The 17,980-nt window shown below is 38.8% G+C and overlaps 1 protein-coding gene across 2 annotated transcripts in view; it reads right to left on the bottom strand.

The window, feature by feature from the left end:
- Nucleotides 1-17,980, bottom strand: part of CDH13 (cadherin 13) — a 444,671-nt gene that overhangs the window by 138,634 nt on the left and 288,057 nt on the right. For both annotated transcript variants that reach the window (XM_018083847.2, XM_018083853.2), the window contains exon 7: nt 2,403-2,581. In XM_018083847.2, the coding sequence (XP_017939336.1) occupies nt 2,403-2,581 (179 nt within the window). The remainder of the gene's footprint in view (nt 1-2,402; nt 2,582-17,980) is intronic.

Below are 17,980 nucleotides of genomic sequence, written 5' to 3'. Positions count from 1 at the left end.
AACAACTCAGCTGATCCTGTCTCTTTTCCAAGCAGTGGAAAACATGAGGAAAAGACTTTCTGTTCCCTGGGTGTTCCACTGAGAGGCCAAGAAAAGCAGGGTAAGAACTGCAGAGGTAAAACCATTCCTGTCTCCTGCTCACAAATATTCTTTCAAGAGACTCTTGTCCTCTATCTACATTTTTTTTATCCTCTGATGTTACACACCTACTTGCAAGGCTTTCAGGGCAAAGAACATTTCTTTCTCCCGTGTTTCTACAACACATTTCATGGTAGATCGTGGAAAAAAAGCTAAACCATTTAAGATTTACAAAGGTTCACAACAATAAGGCCCCAATATCAGCTGCCATCCTGCAGAAGAGTGGCACATGGTTCTCCCTCTGGCCCAAAACCTCCCAAAAAGCCATTTATCCAAGCCTGGTGATATGCAGACACCTGATTTCCTAATCAGGAAAATAGTCAGACATTTCCTCCTCCAGGTGTTACTCCTGATTCTCTCCACCTCAGACAATTTTTTACAATAATTAAGTTTCATGAGCTACACTGAAATACAGAAGAGTTACTTATAGGGCATCAAAGTTATGTTGGTACCCAGATTTTTTTCAGATTAGGATCATTAGACTTGTACAGCTTCTGTTTTTAACCACAATATCAGCTTTTAGGGACATCTTTGACCATGATTGTCCAGCTCCACAGATCTGAGTCCTGACTACCAACTCCCACACAAGACATAAGTGAGCAGGAAGGGGGAGAAGAGGCTGAGCCCACAAATATGGCAGAGAGCACAGAGCATCTCGGGAAAAAATGGAAAACATCCTTTTTCCCAAACCTTTCCCCTGACAAGACAATATGAGGCTGGATTTTACCTGCAGATAGTGGTTGGGTTTTAGTGTTAAAGTTGTCCACAGCCCTACATTTTGGCTCATAAAACACACACCGTTTGCAGTAACAACAAAAGTTCCTTTGCAGCTTCAACAAGACTGCAGCTTCTCATGTCACCCCCAAAGTAAAGGTATTGAACTGACTATTAGTAAAAATCATGAGGAATTCAGATCCTGCTTTCAGGATATACTGCCCAGCCACAGCACCCCTTCGACTGAGGGGAGGTTTCTTGCACAGAGACAGAATCATTATTCCATGAATCACAGTGACCTTTGGAAGATACTGGGAGAAGCAGGCATGTTCATTCCCTTCCATTGATTTTCTTATTTTGAGTAAAATGGTTTAATCTGGGCTATAGTTATCTATTAGGAATAAAAATACCTAAAACTGACTGTAGAAAACAGGATGAAGCTTTGGAACCGAAACAATAAATTTGGAAGGGAAACACGAGGCAAAAAAAGGTAGTGATTGTATAAACCTTAACTTAGGCATGATTCTGTGGCCAGACACCCAAACATGAAAAATTTGGAATCTCTTTAAGGCTAAAAACACAGACCTACAGGCCCAGACCTTAGTTTTACTGTACTGAGCATCTGGAATCTATGCCTGATTTATAAATAAATATTTGCTGTTGGAAAAGCCTGTAGAAAAACTACCCATCGATAAAGGGAAGTGGTACAGGCAACATTTTCTCTGCTTAAAATGAGAAATAACAGGTTGAATACTGAGAACATTGGACAGTCATGAATCTAACCAACCCAGAGGACAAGTTCAGTGACAGCACATACAGCCCATAAGAAAAGAATTTGGTTGTCTCCAGGAGTCTAAGAACACCCAGGGCTACTTAACTGAAGAAAATGGTGATTTACAGAGTAGCTGTTTAGGGTCATCATTGTATTGGTGCCCAGATCTCATATATTCTGATAACTAAACCTTTATATTAGAAGATTAGGTGTATTTTATTATATTCTGAGCTTTAAATGGTCATACCTAAGCTTTCTTTGCTATCAATTTTTGCTCTCCTAATGTTAATGATCTGTAATAAACATAGATTTTGGCCCTATTCATCTTAAAACACATGCAGACAACCTGTCTCTTTACTACTCCTCTTTGTATTTTCTTTCTTTGACCATGGGGTTCCAAGTTAATTAGTCCATTAAATTCACCCATAAAAAGAAAATTCTAGGAAAGGATTTAAAGCACCAAACCACAGCAATCTCAGAGCAAGCTGTATGCACAATTAGGTGTGGAGGTTTTTTACTTCCAGAGAATCAGATGGCAACTCTTAAGCTGAATTCTGCTTATTCCTGAGATTTTTGCCCTCATCATTCAGCACGTCAAGAATTCATCAAGTATTAAATTCACAAACAGCGAACACACAACTGCCTACATCCAAATAAGAAATCAACAACAATATTAAAAGACTCCTCAAAGTCAAGCATCTGAATCCCCCCCCCAGCAGTGCTGAGAACCTCTTTTCACATCCCAGAAGATCCCGGTGATAGCAAAGCCTTCACTCACCTCCCGGTCCAGCAGCACAGGAGACACCACTGTCACAATATCCCCCTTCTCTGGGTCGATGTAGAACATGTTTGGGGAGGGTTTGGTGGGGGTCTGTTTGAGGATGTTGTACCTCAGCAGAGCATTGTCCGTGCTGGCGTCGTCGGCATCAAACGCCGTCATTCTCATCACGGTAGTTCCTGAGGGAAAGGGGGACAAAAACCAGGTGAAATGATGCTGCTTTCACCTGTGAGAGCCAGGTGGGTTCAATATCTAAATTATCTCATCAAGACCACTAAGTAGTTCCACCTGATATTTAGGTTGTACTTGTGTTCTTATTATTTTTCCCAGACAACAGACCCAGTGCTTCTGGTTTACAGCAGGACATGTGACTCTGACATAAACTCCCCATGTCTGCTTGGAAATCATCCTTATTTATTGCAATTTGTTAAATGAACTACAGGTGCACCTTTTCCCTTTAATTTTTGCAGGCAGAAAGTCTACAGATGGGTATGATGAAGCAAATTCTGAAATAAGAGAATGGTCTTTACTTTCACTGTAAAGTCTCACAGTTTCAAAATTTGTTGGGCATCATTTCTGTCAATAAGAGATTTTGTAATTATTAAAGCCTACATTATTCTAAGTTCAATTTGCACTGAGGTATGGGTTTATTCTGTCAGCCTCAATGAAACCCCCATCTCTGTAGCCCCACTGTCCTTCCAAGGCAGAAGAGTTTTGTCACATGGAATTCCTACAGCACACAGTTCTGCTGGAGAGTGCAACAAGGGAACAGGTTCTTAAATGCTGGACAGAGGAAAAACCTCCTTCTGCTTCCATATGACAGTTAATAGATGACTGATCCACTTCTGATTCTGTGCTTAGCTGGTGGAACATGTACTCCTGCATCCCAGGGTCAAGTCCTTTCCTCTCCCTCACACAGGCACACACCAGAGGCTGGCACAGCCTGCAAAATTCTGTCATAAGCATTTTATCTGCTTTGCACAGAGATAATAACCGAAGAAATAAGTATTAGTGATTAAAGCCTTCTGATACAGACAAGGCCTAAGACATCAGATTGGAAGTGCCTCAGTAACTGGAATGTGTATCATTCGTGTGCAATGAAAACCAGTGAATTTGCATTCTCTCCAAAGGTCTCAAAGTTAAAAATCAAAAAAAACCCCAAAATATTGTGGTAAAAATAAAAACAAACCCAGCTTTATTTACAGGCTGATATAACAACTGCCTGGTTCACTGTTAAACAAACACAACTGGCTTGTTTAGATACACTTCTGCCTTTTTTTTTTTCTTTTGTTGTGCTTCCCAGAGTACAAAGTGTTGTCTCTTCTTGGGGTGACCTTGACTACAAGCTCTCAAAGGTTTTGCCTCGTTGCTACTTCAGGCAGAGTTACCCCCTTGAGAAAAATAACAGAGATCTGACAGCATGTTGGTTTTATTCACCAGTGATTAAAGGTCAGACAGCTCCAAAAGAAGCTTACTGCTGGATACCATGCCATGTTTTCCAGTATTACAAGATGATCCCAGCCCTGATATTTTCACCTATTTTGTTTGAGACTATTTCAGAGGAAAATAGAAAAAAGCAGCTTTCTATTTTGAGGAATGAAGATTCACCCTGTTTTCACAAGTACAACACCACGTGTTATTTTTTTAGACCTTTATCGTGTTTTTTAGAAGATTGCTTGTGTTAATCTTAGATAATGTGCTTCATGAAGGTCTTCTAAACACAGGACTTCAGTGAAATAAATAAGGATAAAGGCAAATCTTCAAGAGATCTTAGAGGGTGCCCAAGGTCAAGTGAAATTTTAATGGGTTTCAGTACATAATGCTTTCCTGAAAAATACAGTTTAATAAGATGCCATACTCAAGTACATCAGACAACATTTTAAATGAATGTACCAGTTGCTGTTATTATTCATCTATTAGATGAGTTGATGCTCAGGAGAGATTTAGAATCTTATTACAATGTATGCTCAGGTAGAAATCCTCTTTATACCCTTGTCCCAGATAGTTCTACTGAAATATTTCTGATGATAAGACTGTGGAAGGCACGTGTAACTTTTAAGATGTGATGTAAATCCCCAAATCTCTGGTTACTCTGGCACAGAACTGGCTCAACACAATGGCTGAATCTGATTCTGATTTGCCAGCTGCAGTTCTTTAACCTTTCAACTCACTAGACATTATCTTGTTCCGTGCAATCATTCCTTTGGTGCATACAGATAAGAAATTCCAGCAACTCAGAGTTTTACATTCATTTTGCATAGAGATGCCAGCTCCAGGAGCAAGGCTGGAGAGAATTAGATCCACTTTTTTTTTTTTTTTTGATGCTGCTTCTGTCAAAAGTTTTGAGCTACTGGTTTCTGGCTACCATCAAAGTGTCATTTACATTTAAGCAGAAGTTATTCCATTCTCACAAGTGCACACAACGGATGGAAGAATGCACATAAAACGTGGGGTTATCTTTGAATGTCATAATATATTAACAGTCTGTCTGTTTGGGAACATACAGAACCTGCACCTCTTTAAACATCACCCATGTGCTTCCATATTTGTGGCTGACGCCTCAAAAATCACATCAGATTTAAACCAGCAGCTAAAATACACACCAGGGAGAAGTTCAGTAGCTATATTTTCAGGGAAGATGTTTCTTATTCTAGTTGAGATGTTCATAGAGAGAACACACAATGACCACACAATTGGGGTTGGACCATCACAAAGGAGTGTTTATATAGAGATCTCCTTCCTAGAAATCTAGTTACACAAATGTGTATTTTGAAAGGCTCTGCAGCATCCACCAGTCCAAAAGAGTTTCATTCAAGATGCACACTTCCTCAGTATTCCTCCTTCATCACAAAGTTTTATTCTTCATAAAATATTCATCTCCCCAGACCCATAAACCGACTACATCTAATTCGATGTCATTTTGCAAATCCCTCCATTCCTGGCATCAATCAAATGCAGCTGGCTTTCAAACCACAAAACAACAGCTTGCTGCATTATCATGTTAAACAATATATATCAACTTATCAAGCTGAGGAAGAAATGCCTGCAAAATCAGCAGCTCCCCGGCGGTGCCGATGCCGCACAGACACCTTGGAGGCAACTCCCTCACTACAGGTGTGGGCATGTCCTGCTGTATCTCAATATTCAGAGTTTATTTGTCACGCTTCCTGAGTGGTTTCACTATTCCCAGAATCCCTCAGAACCTCCACTTGCCCCTCCCAGAGCTCCTCATTGACCAGACACGGATCCCAGCAGCCAGGCCATTGCTCCGGAGGCTCAGCCATCAGCCTGTTGGTTGCTCGTTTGGCCCGTAAATAGGCTTGGAAATATTGGCAAAAAGCTCCCCTTAGGCATTAAGAAGTCAAACCCAGCACATGCACAGTTCTGTGGGGATTGGAGCAGATGGTTTCTTGGGAAAAACTCATTGGCATTTTGTTAATAACCTCTTAATAACCTTTCTATTTCGTTCTTTTTTATTTTCTTTCATTTTTTCTTCTTTTTTTTTTTCTCTGTCAATATGCCAAGAGTACATTACTACTAACCTTTATTTATTTACTATATTCAGCTGCTAGATTTACAAATAAGACTGGAACACAGTGGAAGTGAGGCCTATTTCTAGCTTGATGAAATGTGAATGAATGTCTTAAGTCTACAGCCTTAAGACTCTGAATTTGAATACTCATATTAAAATATCCATTTTAAGGACTGATAAGTTGTAACTTTATCAGAGCTGCAATGCTCAAAAACTTCACACTGGAGTTTTCTCATGTTATTTTGACTCTTTCTGTGTGTCCCTACTCTGTGTTCAGTACATTAAATGTTTTCTACATGTGTCACAGAAAGGGAAGGTTCTACTTTTCTAAGTGACATGACTTCATTGCTGAGGTTTATTTCCACCTTCTTCACAGCTGTACCTCTGTAAATGGATAATCATTTGCACAATGGTATAGTTTCCAAAAGTAAAGACATTTGAACCCAAGAAGGAGAACAAAGAATGAAAAATGAGATAAAGAAGGAAGAAATCAAGAGGATTACCTGTATCTCTAGAGCCCAACCTTCAGAAAATGCAGCAAAGGAGGACCCTCCTGATTATGTTCTCATCATAACTACTTACATGTCTGACTGTCATTTTGTACTTTAAGACAAGCCCCAGGGAAGCAAAACAAATATAAGAAGGAAGGTCTATTATGGTTCCAGTCAAGGGCATTTGAATTGCTACTATGGTTATTAAACTTATGTGTGTTCTTAAAAACTTGAAGGCCTTGCTCAACAGAGAAAATATTTAGTAAGAGTTACTGAGTTCAGGCTTTTGGTATATTTATATTTGTATGGAGCAATAATTTTCTACCCTGTGGGACTTCTTCACTTTGTCTATTTACATGTATGGCCAATTCTTTTTAAACTCTAGTTTAGCTGGCCTCACTGAGCAGTACCCTGGGAATGCCAAGGTGCTGCAGCCAGCAGGTCTGGAGGGATGCACTGGTGAACTATCAACTGTGGAATGAATAACAAACAAACTTCTCTTGGTACACAAAAGAAACTTCAGTAACGTTAAGTAGAAATGAAGAACTGTCAAGAATTGTTACTACCTGTAGAGGGTTAATGCAGGCAGAAGCACATAAATTGAGTAAGAAATAATGGGACATTCCCAGCTGAAGGTTCTGACAGGCCAGTGAAGATGTATGGGCAGGGCAACCTTTGGCAATACAGGTATTTAACCTTTTTTCTCGTGAGTAGCACAGCTGTTTTGGCAGGATGAATTACTCACTCCTCAGAACATGAGTTATATACAGGACTGTCCCCAGCCCTCCTGCAGCCACTGTCACTGCTGGAAATGTTGTCAAGAGCTTTCAGGTACCTGCTGCTCCAGGCCAGACACTGATGTGGGAAACGTCAGTAAATGAACTTGCATTAGTTGAAGTTGTGTGACACGAATGTTCCTTTGGTATATTGTGCTTTGTCTCCAGTGCTATGAAGGTTTCTTTCTTTAGAGTAAAATTGTTTGGTGAAAACATGGAAAATTCATAGCCCCACCAAAGTTTCCTAAATATTGTGTATATTATCAGCCCATAACAGGTATGATATTTTGTGGTAGCATATATATGCTGAAATTTATGCTCTACTTTTTGCAGATGCAAGGAATTATGAAGAATGTTATTTATCCTTTCATAACACTAAAATCCACGCCACAGATTTTGTGTTGTACAAGACTTGTGATCCCCAGTTGAGATGACCTACATTTTAGACCCTGTGCAGTCTTTCCTCACAAAAAAAAACAACAAGAAAACCCCAAACAAACAAACAAACAAAACAAAAACAACCCCCCAAACAATAAAACCACAAAAAACAAAACAAAAAACAAAACAAACAAAAAAAACCCAAACAAACAAAAAAAAAAAAGCATGAAGTCTTTGTATTTGACTGATAGACTACAGATAGCATGAAATAAGCAGTTCCATGAGGAGTAAAATCAATGAAGTCTAATTTCCTATCTGCTGTCCAAAAGCTCATCCCCTGCATGGACAAAATGATCTCTTTAGGGGGGCTCAGGTCAGTCATTCCGTTACAAGATCACCATTAGGATCTTTTTCTCCTCTTTTATTTTCATGGCAATTGTATGAATTCAAGGAAATCCTTCTGAGAACTTTATCCCTATGAGAAAATTAGTGGAAACTGAGTGCTGAGTTTAAAAGTCTTGAGGGACTGACTGACACACACACAGCTAAAAACACATGCTAAAAGTCACCTCGCTCAGATGGCTTTCTTATTTTGGTGTGCCAGTTTCTTTTCAACAGGTATCTATAGTCAAACTCAAAAATAAAAACTATTCCCAAGTGGTCAGTCCGTCCAGGGGAAGCAATAGGCTGTTTTTTCTCTGTGTTAAATGTACTACTTATTAATCTTCCCCCTCATCTGAACATACACAGGTATAGGAGTAACAACAGAAACCTTGAAATGGGGTGACAGAGCTATTAAATGCTGTTTTGTGAGAGGAACAGGGCTGGTTGGTAGAAATTTTCTACACTTGTAAAAAATGATAGCTTTTCACATTTAAAAAATAAAAGGGTTTAATATTTTAACACACACAATTTTTAATACCAAGAAAGAAAGTGCTGTGATATGTTCCTGAACCAAGTTTAGTGAATCTAAACATCCAGAAAAGAGAAATAAGGGGAATATAAGAGGAGAGGAGCAGAGACAGCTCTGCTGGTGTAAGAAACTCCTCGCAAAAATAGTCCTGCTACAACTCTACCTTCCCCTCAACAGTTCCCACAGTTCTACTCAATATACTGTTACCCCCTCAGCAAACCAGCCTGCTTTGCTCAGACATGTGGAATTCATCCACTTGTTCACTTCCAACCCCTCCAGATGGACTGGGAATTGCAAGTTTAGGGAAAGAGGACTCAGGACAATTGAGATGCAGCTGAAAAAGAATTATATCTTTCCTCCAGATGTGAACAGGCTGCAGATTTAAGCAAATCACCAAAGATTTTTTCTTAACTAGGATTCTTCCTAAGTTTTGAATCCCTTGTAAAAATGTCCCACTCTCATGTCTGCCTCCCTTTTGACCAGGGAAGTTTATTAAGAAGAGGCATGAATTACTTCTTGGATCATGACCATAAGCTATAAAAAGTCCCACTGTTCTAATATGCTAAGTGCCAATTCATAACATAATCTTCTATGTCAGATAACATAATTCATAAAGCAATATAACCCATTCTCTTGAAGTAAATGCTTTAATGTAAAGGATGATATGCACTGAACATCTCGCAGCAGGCGAACATGACAGAACAGTGATTTATGTGTGAAAGAATATCTATTTGACATACAAAGAGCAAGATTCAGCCCTAGGCATACTCAGGAAGCACAAAGGACCCGTGTTCTCTCTGGAGTTTGCCTAGCACTAGAAATCAATCAGAAAAATCAGCAAATGAAGACTAGATGAGACATTAAAACACCGTAAAAACAAGGCAGGACCATCCTCGAAAAGATACACAGGAATATTGGCTTCTTCTCTGAAAGCCTCCAGAGGAGAAATTCCCACAATCCCTACATAACCTGTGACCATGACAAGTGCAGAAAACCAGCCCAAATCCCAAGAGGAGGTTGGTCATTGCCAGCTAAACTCCAGGACACCACTGCACTGGGGACATGAGGGATGGGAAGCTCTTTCCTCCTCTTTTCTACAACTACCAGAGGTGAAAAGCCTGAGAGTTGATGCTTCCTGCCTGGAATGATTCCTGCTCCTTCCCTGAGCCCTTTGGTCTGAACTGCTCGACAGTGAAATATTTGATCAGGGATGTTACACCTCACATGGTTCCTGCACTGTTCTCCTACTTCCCATGGAAAATTGGAATTGCCTGCAATCATTCCAATTTGATCTCAGGCATGCACGAGCTGTTTAAAAGCAGATCAAACTCTATAGTCAAGCAGAGAGCTTACTAAAAATGTATATTCCACACTTATCTCTGTTTTACAAGCCAAATGTTTTCTTTTAGCTTTTCTTTACCTTTTCTTTAATAGTTTCCCACTCTTCTGCTCTTCCCTGTTTATCTGGGTGGGATAGTTCTGGCCAGAGCAATGCAAATTGCTAATAGACAGCAATTTTTAAAGTAATACAAATAAATAAAACCAGATGTAATTTCCATATCTAGAAACACCCATGGGAAATTACCTTTTGAACGCGGTAGAAAGCTTCCCCCAAACTTCCTGACAGAAAATAAACCCGACAAAATTAGATTAATCATTTAACTTTCTCTCCAAAGAAGAAGTTAATAGCCAGTTTCTCCCAGCCTCTAAGCAGGGAGGCATTCTTAATCAAGACAAATGAAGAAAAGAAAATAGAGGTTTCAGAGGCTTCACTTAGGTTAGTAAAAAAGGATTGTCAATTATTTGCATTCTGAACTTGTGGGAGAGAACTGGCCATCTTTCTCTTCCAAGCCACTTTCACCTTGTTGAGCAGAGTTAGAATTCTGAGTATTTACAGGGATAGCAAGGAAAACAAGTAGAGACTCTTCTCTCAGCCCTTATTAACCAAAGCACAGGCAATCACTGGGAGCCCAGTTCACACCCAGCAATCCACCAAGCCATGAATTTGGGGACCTACCAGCACTTGGAGCTCTTGGAGCTGAGACACAATCAAGGCAACACTGGACTGCTATATTTTATTTTTTTTTAATGGAGAAATCCCATGTCAACATCAGCTCCAACACAGAGATGTTTGCCAGTCATATTTTCTTTTTATCTAGAACTGTCTGTAAGGAAAACCTGTCTGTGAAACCAGTCAAATAAAATTCATGGGAATGAAAGAGATCAGCTCCAAACATAAGTTTTAAATCAGTGATGTATTAAAATCTCATAACGCTTTAAGAATGAAAATGAGAAGTATATTTTTCCTTTCATTCTGACAAAAAATTATTTCAAAATTAAAAAAAAAAAGAAAAATTATGTATGTATTGACACTAAGTGCCTAATTTTTTTAAACACTAAAAATAAAATCTGTGAGAATTGGTTAATAAGAAACACTACTCTGTGTTTATACTCTGTATTAGGACTTGTTCCAGAACAACAGAAAAAAGGAGAGATTTTTCTAAGAAGGTGAAGTTTTCACAGATTTCAGTAATCCTTTGATCAGGGCCACACTCATAGATGGAAGATCTCATTCCTCCAATTATCTATTTTTGTAAAGGAATTGACTGGCTCAAAAATATCTCATAAGAAAGGCAGCAATTACACTCCCCTGTCTCAGTGGGCTTTAATCAAAAACACGTCATCATTTCACAGAAATCACTTTCCACTATTCTTCTATGTCCAAGTAAGGTACCCTGGCATCCTTCCTGATTAAAAGGTAGTAATATTACATTTTAATAAGATCTCTGAGTGCTAGGTCAATCTGCCCTGATTGGAAATGCTTTTTAAGACAGTGGGCCAGAATTTCTGTTGATCTAATTCAGCCCAGCACTCCTAAAGCAAAGATTTATATTGGGTGAGGCTGTGGAATACAGAAATGACCTTGAAGGTCTGCATGAGGTATACACAGCATTACATTGCTTTTATTCCCTTTTTACCTCCCTAATTTCTCACTTCAGTTTATGTGAAATGAAAGAGAAAAGCAAAAGGATGATCTGTGCCTTTATTTCGTGCCTGTCCTGCATTAGAGCCTTTTTTCTTCTTGCTGCCAGCAGCTTGTACAAGCATCAGTTTTTCTTCATATGAATACAAGATAATGATCATGCACCTCCATCCACTGCATCAGTTACTGCACCTTGGAAGTTCTCCTCTTTATTCTTTGCCTTGTTAACTAATATGAGCTGGTTGGGCTTTAATCTCCTGCTACAAAGTGGGGATGGAATTGAAACCCCCATCCCTGTTATCTGTGATTCTGTCACTGTGACTCTCCCCGTCTGCACCAATCCCAAATTAACCCACAGAAGCCAAGGGGGCTTCAATATTATAAAAGCAGTGCTGATGAAAGAAGAATCAGACATCCTAATGAGGAGGTAAATCGTCTTACATACCTTCCAGCCTCATCTGGAGGAACCAGAGCACACACTTAATTCGAATGTATTATTTCATCTTTGTATTGATTTTGTAGTCAAGTCCCAGCCATTTGATCTATTAAACATCTGAGAGTTTTTATCTGAGGGATAAGTGTTTCCATCTTAATACAGGTTCTTTTTAGGTGAGTTTTGTTTTTCTTGCTCCCCCCTCCTGCCTATGAACTACTGGATAAATTATTTGGTTGGTCTCTCACTGTCTGCCCTGTTGAAGTTAATAAAATTCATCCTGCCCAAGCAATATTTCATAAAGAATTCACTGCTGCACCCAATAAATAAATTGGGCAACTACTCTCCCTGTTCTGCATCCCAAGAATTGCACTTTTCATATCAAAGATGCAGTAATGCCTGGTAAAACTACAAACAGAAGTAGAATATTTGAATATTTTAAAGCCTCCAAGTTAGTATTGAACAAATTCTCATAGAGGATCATAAGGTATGTCTTGAAAAGATATTCTTTCCCTGAAAAAGGATTCATTTTCCCCCCATACATTCTTCTGAACCAAGTTCAACAGCTTCCCACTGTTAAGGAGTCCACAGGGAGGAAGGATAAACACAGTCAGTCATTCTGAAAACCTCCACTTCGAATTGGTCAGCCTCTAAATCAAGGCATACAACTCATTCCTTAATAGCATTCCAGAATAATAGAAGCTGGAATGCTTTTCAGCCATTTTCCCCATCTTGAGATTGAATATCTGCATATAGAAATCCTTGCAGCCATACTCCAAATGATCTTTTTGGTTAAATTATATTTTAGAGCCACTACAGCTGATTTAATAAAGGATTCAGATGCTGAAAGAGTATGCTCTGTGATTTTAAAGCAGGTCTTGGAAACCATCTTATATAAATCACAGGTTTCAAAACTCTATTCATACATTTAACAATAATACAGTTTGGAGTGTGTGATGTATGTTTTCAAACAGGTCTTGATATTCTTTCCTGGATTAAGTCATTGATTAAGTCACTTAGATCAGCAAATTTGGGGTTGGACAGTGTGATCCTGTGATTGATTTCACTCAGTTACAACCACTTTAGGCTCAGATTATTTCATAGTCAAGTCTTTCAAGTTTCTTAATAGTCACTGCAGAGGGAGTGACAATTTTGGATGCAGTTCATCCCATTCTAATCCAAAAATTTAGGACAAGTGAGATGAAGCATCTTTAGAAGTGATTAACTGGATGAGATCTAACTCAGAAAAGACATCAAACTCCAGGGCACTTAAAATAGGTGATGTCACTCCTGTTAATTCTGCCCATCACAACAGATGTGGAAAACTGGGTTAGAATAAAATGATTCTCCTGCACTTTTGTTCTAGTACCACACACTCCAAAGCACTTTCCCTTTTCCAGTTCATGACCACTTAGGGCTGCAGGGAGCTCTGGGCTGCACATCTTCCCAGTCTGCACTGACCCTTGACCCTTGCAGGTCTCCAAGGATTAGCAGCAGGCCATGATATCACTGTTCTTACTCCCTTAGAATTGATGCATCATGTTGGGAAAGGACCTTAAGCAACAAATCAAGTTATTTTAACTTTGTGTGTAATTGATTTAGTATTGAAAGGGCTACATTATGTCCCTGCAGAGAAAATATGAGTATGGAAAAGGTTCTGCATGTCATAAAGCATGTAAATATTGACTGTGGAACTCCTTGATGTAAAATTAATAATTAAGCACAGAACAGCTCCTGATATATCACTGTCAGCAATTGGATACTTAGAGATCATAAAGATTTGTGGAGCTTTGTGCAAATACAATGTCATTAAGCCACAGGCTGGCTCAAGTACATTTATACATATGCATATATTCTTTCTCAGGTGCAAAACTCCCAGAAATCATCACTCAGTGCTGTATAATCTCAAGAAAGAAGATCCAGGAATAGATTTCAAGTGGTGACACCCTTCTACTTTTCCACCAAGTAAAATTCCACAACCCTCAATCTGAACACACTTTAAATTCAAGTTTTCAATTCAGGACTTCAACGAAATATTGTTTTCTGGGGAGAAGGTGGGTCTGACCCGTGTAAAGGATGCACTGGATGGAGCCATAACAGGTGACTGTCCATTCCACCCCTCACCTTTCCTTGTTAGAAATAAATTGAAAGGCAAACAGGACTTGGGAGCAGACAGAGAGGGCCCTGCCTTGGGTTCGCTGTTGACATCTGCCCTCACAATTTCCAGTGTTAAAAATGTCAATAGCAATATACCACAGAGTTCAAAGGCAACCTGTAAACACCATTTGTCAAATACCTCCATAAATCTTCCCCTCAGCCTCAGCTCTTTCGTAATTTCAGGTGGAGCCCTGGTTCAAGGTGTGTGGAAGAATGACAATTCCAAATGAAATCAACCTCCAGGATGCAATCTCGGAGAGCCTGAGGGGATTTCTTCCATGCAAAACTTGTTAGAAAAAATCAAGAAATATTTTACTTCCTGCCCCTTGTGTTCCTGTGATTTATTTGTTTGTTTTTTCCACTAACTTATATGAAACCCTACTTTCTATGGATGTGAGCTGTAAATCTCCCTGGCAGCCAACAAGTCAAGGTCAGCACTGAGTCACAGTTTTGGTCTCCAAGATTTCTGCTGCTGTCCTTCCCTGACACTGCCATACCCTTCTCAGCTGGATGAGATCATCAATATATTTATTACATATGATATTTATATAAACTCAAGAGTTGAGGATCACATGACCCCTACTACAGCTATACTGTAAATTCCTTGACTTTTGGCAAGACCAGTAACTTCCAAAAACCCTCTCAAATTTAACCCCTGCTAAAGAGAAAAAACCAAAAGCAAGCAAACAAACAAAAATCCCCCAAACTTATCAACTTTGATATCTTTGTAATTATTTCATGTCTGTTTATCTGCAGCAAAAGCCCTGTGACAGTTATAAATGAGCCACAATGATTTGTATCTATGGATTACATGTCAAATTTGAAAAATTGTAGCTTAAATCATAGATTCATGACAGATCTGGGAAGCCTGAGAGGAGAGAGGCGTTCCAATGACATGTACCAATGTCAAATGAAGTTATTCTCTATTTTATTACACTACCAGAAACACATATTAAAGAGCTGCAAACTCTTTTTCTCCAGGAGTTCACTGTGTTTTTTATTCAAATGTGCTACTTTATTCAAATGTATTATTTTATTCAAATGTGCTATTTTATTCAAATGTACTACTTTAAAGAGAGAATAGTTTGTCATTTCAGGCACTTCCACCACTTCTGAACTCACCCATTGATACCAATCCCAGCAGCATTCTCTTAAACATATTGTGCTTTCTAAGCCCATAACAACCAGATCTGATAATGATCTTCTTTGCACTGAATAGATCTGTTGACACAGTGCAACTACAAATTAAACCAAATGGGCAATTTGCTAAAGCAAATAAAAGATGGCACATTTTACAAGTTTCTCAGTTACACTGCAATGAGGCAGAATACTAATATTGGTTAAAAATTGAAAGAAAAAATCATGTACACTCATGCAAGTGTTGACTTTTAGAACTACACAACTGGTGACAAATAAGTTATGCTGCTGAAAGCACAGAAATGCAGGTGCCAAGAGCACTGTGAAAAAAATTGGGGGTAACAGAAGGATGTTCTCAAAGATGTCAGATATGTGACTTCCTCTGTATATATTTTCTGAATTTTTCAGACTTTCCTTGTTCAATTAAATTCCACCTGTATTAAAAGATACATAAATACTTGGCTCAAATAGAATATATTTAATAATACACATTAAGATCTTATAGAGAAACATTAATTTCTCTATTTCAGATATCAGGGATATTTTCTGTCCTCGGAACAATCATGGTTTGAGACTAAGTTTGACTTGAAATCCCGAAATTTCAGTTTCCTGTACCATGAAATACCGTGGCCCTACTGACCAGTGTTTTATTTGCTCTGCAAAAATGACAATTACAAACTGGCTATTCTGATGTTTTGCATACAAATACAACACAAAGGCTGGCTGAATAACTAAAGTGCCTATATCCAACTGGAATAGGTTCCCTCTGCTGCCTGAAGCACAGTTTGAGCCAAAATTCCCTCCTCTGGCTGGGAAATGAGAGAGTTTTGCTAGAAGCACCATTCACACCTGGGTTCTGCATTAATAAAATGAAAAGTGCTGCCATTCTCTGCTTAGATTTGTGCATAAATCAGTTCTTTCTTTTCTAAAATTAAGAGGTTGTAGAAGCTGTAGAAAAGCACCACTGAAGTTTTTATTCCAATTTAACAATCTTAGCAGTAGTTCATAATATCGTTCAGCTGCATCCCACTTGCAGAACGACCTAGTTATGCTAATTTCAGAGGGGTTTTATCACATTTACATGGAGGAAATAAATTGATAAATGTTCTGTGGCAGATCATTTATGGAATCCACTGTGTATAGCACTGGAGCTCCACACACAGACACTTCCTGCTGCTCCAGAACAAAAAACATTCCTGTGTACAGGAAGAAAAGTTCCATCATGAATAACACAATGTGCGTGTGCTGTTATAATTCATTTCCCAAAATCTCCCTTTTAAACTAATGCTTTGTTCCCCGATATTCCAAAGTCTGGGCAGTGGGTAAAAAACCCCTCCAAGCTGTTCTGTGTAGGCCATGAAGGTGTTTTTCCATCAGGGTTTGAAAGGAGATGCTACAAAGTCCAGGGGTTGGAAAGTAATTAGCAAAAAGCAGTGAAGGGAATTTTTCATTCTCTGGTTGTGTGCCTGTTCCTAAAGCAGGGAAATCTATGTGCAAGGCTACAAATTGCATTATAAATTAACCACGCTACAGATGTTTATAAGCCATAATTAGAATCAACCCAGTGACCCTCAATTAAACATTTATGAAAGATTTATTGAAAACTAGTTAACCATTTATAAGGCACTTGTGTGGAAACAGAGTATAAATGATGACTTTCAATTTTCTGGGCAAACTTTATAAAGCACTTTCATTTCATCTTCTGTCCCAGTTACCGCGTGTGGAGACACTGCAATACTGGATATGTGGTAATTTCTGGCAAGTTTTGACTTCATGATTCTGGGATGACACTTTGAATAATAGTGCAGGAGCATTACAGGCTCATAAAAGCAAATGAATGCTTTAAGAGCTGACAGTACATACATTCTTAAAGCTGAAATCTATTTAAATGTGCTGCTCTGAAGCAAAGAGAGATATTTTAATATATGTATAATTATGAGTGCCTGTGTATTTTTCTTTGATACAATTTCATTTTGAATAGTACTATTTAAATATGTAAGGGAGTTAATTTCTGTATTGTATACACATATCCTTGGTGTAACGTAAGATAATAGAGATGTGGAAAAATATTAATAAATAGATTTTTAACAAAGTTATTTTTGATTTATATCAGTGCAAATGAACTGGGGTCTTTTCCTTGACATTTTCATCTGCTGAGTTATCCCCTGGCTTGACTCAAATTTAATTCCAAAAGAAACCTTTATGAAATAGGAAGCTTATCATCACCTCCTGGCTGCTGTACCAACATTCTTCCCATGTGCCCTGTGCACCTCCAAGATGCTCAACAGCCAAATGATCCCATAAACTCCCACAGCCCTATGGAAGAGCTGCTCCCTCCTCTGCTTTTCATGTTCCAGGCATTTATTTATCGACTGTTCTGCCAATACCAGAAAACTGAACTGGCCAGTGACAGATAAAGGGTTGGAAGGGAACACTGCAAACTCTCCTCTCGTGCTCTGCCATTGCACCCACGGCCTGCACAACCCTCAGGCTTTGGGAAAAACACCGGGAATGCCAGGAATTTCACACAGGTTACCAGGAAGGCATCCAAGCTTTTCACTATTGACAGGCTGAGCCGAGTTTAGAGATGGGAGATTGCACAAACCATCAAAGGCCTGAGAAATTCAAGTCCTTGTGCTTTCGTTTTCTGAAGTAGAAATATTATCTTTACCCAAACGCCCTGGTCAAAATCTTAACTCTTACCTGATCAGTCAGTTATGGGAATTAAAAAATATATGCTTTTTAAAGCATATATTTATGGGGATATAGCATTCCTGT

The sequence above is a fragment of the Manacus vitellinus genome, unplaced genomic scaffold (genome assembly GCF_001715985.3).
Source record: "Manacus vitellinus isolate BGI_N305 unplaced genomic scaffold, ASM171598v3 scaffold_10_pilon, whole genome shotgun sequence".
NCBI lineage: Eukaryota > Metazoa > Chordata > Aves > Passeriformes > Pipridae > Manacus > Manacus vitellinus.
This window is presented reverse-complemented; position numbering and strand designations above follow the sequence as displayed.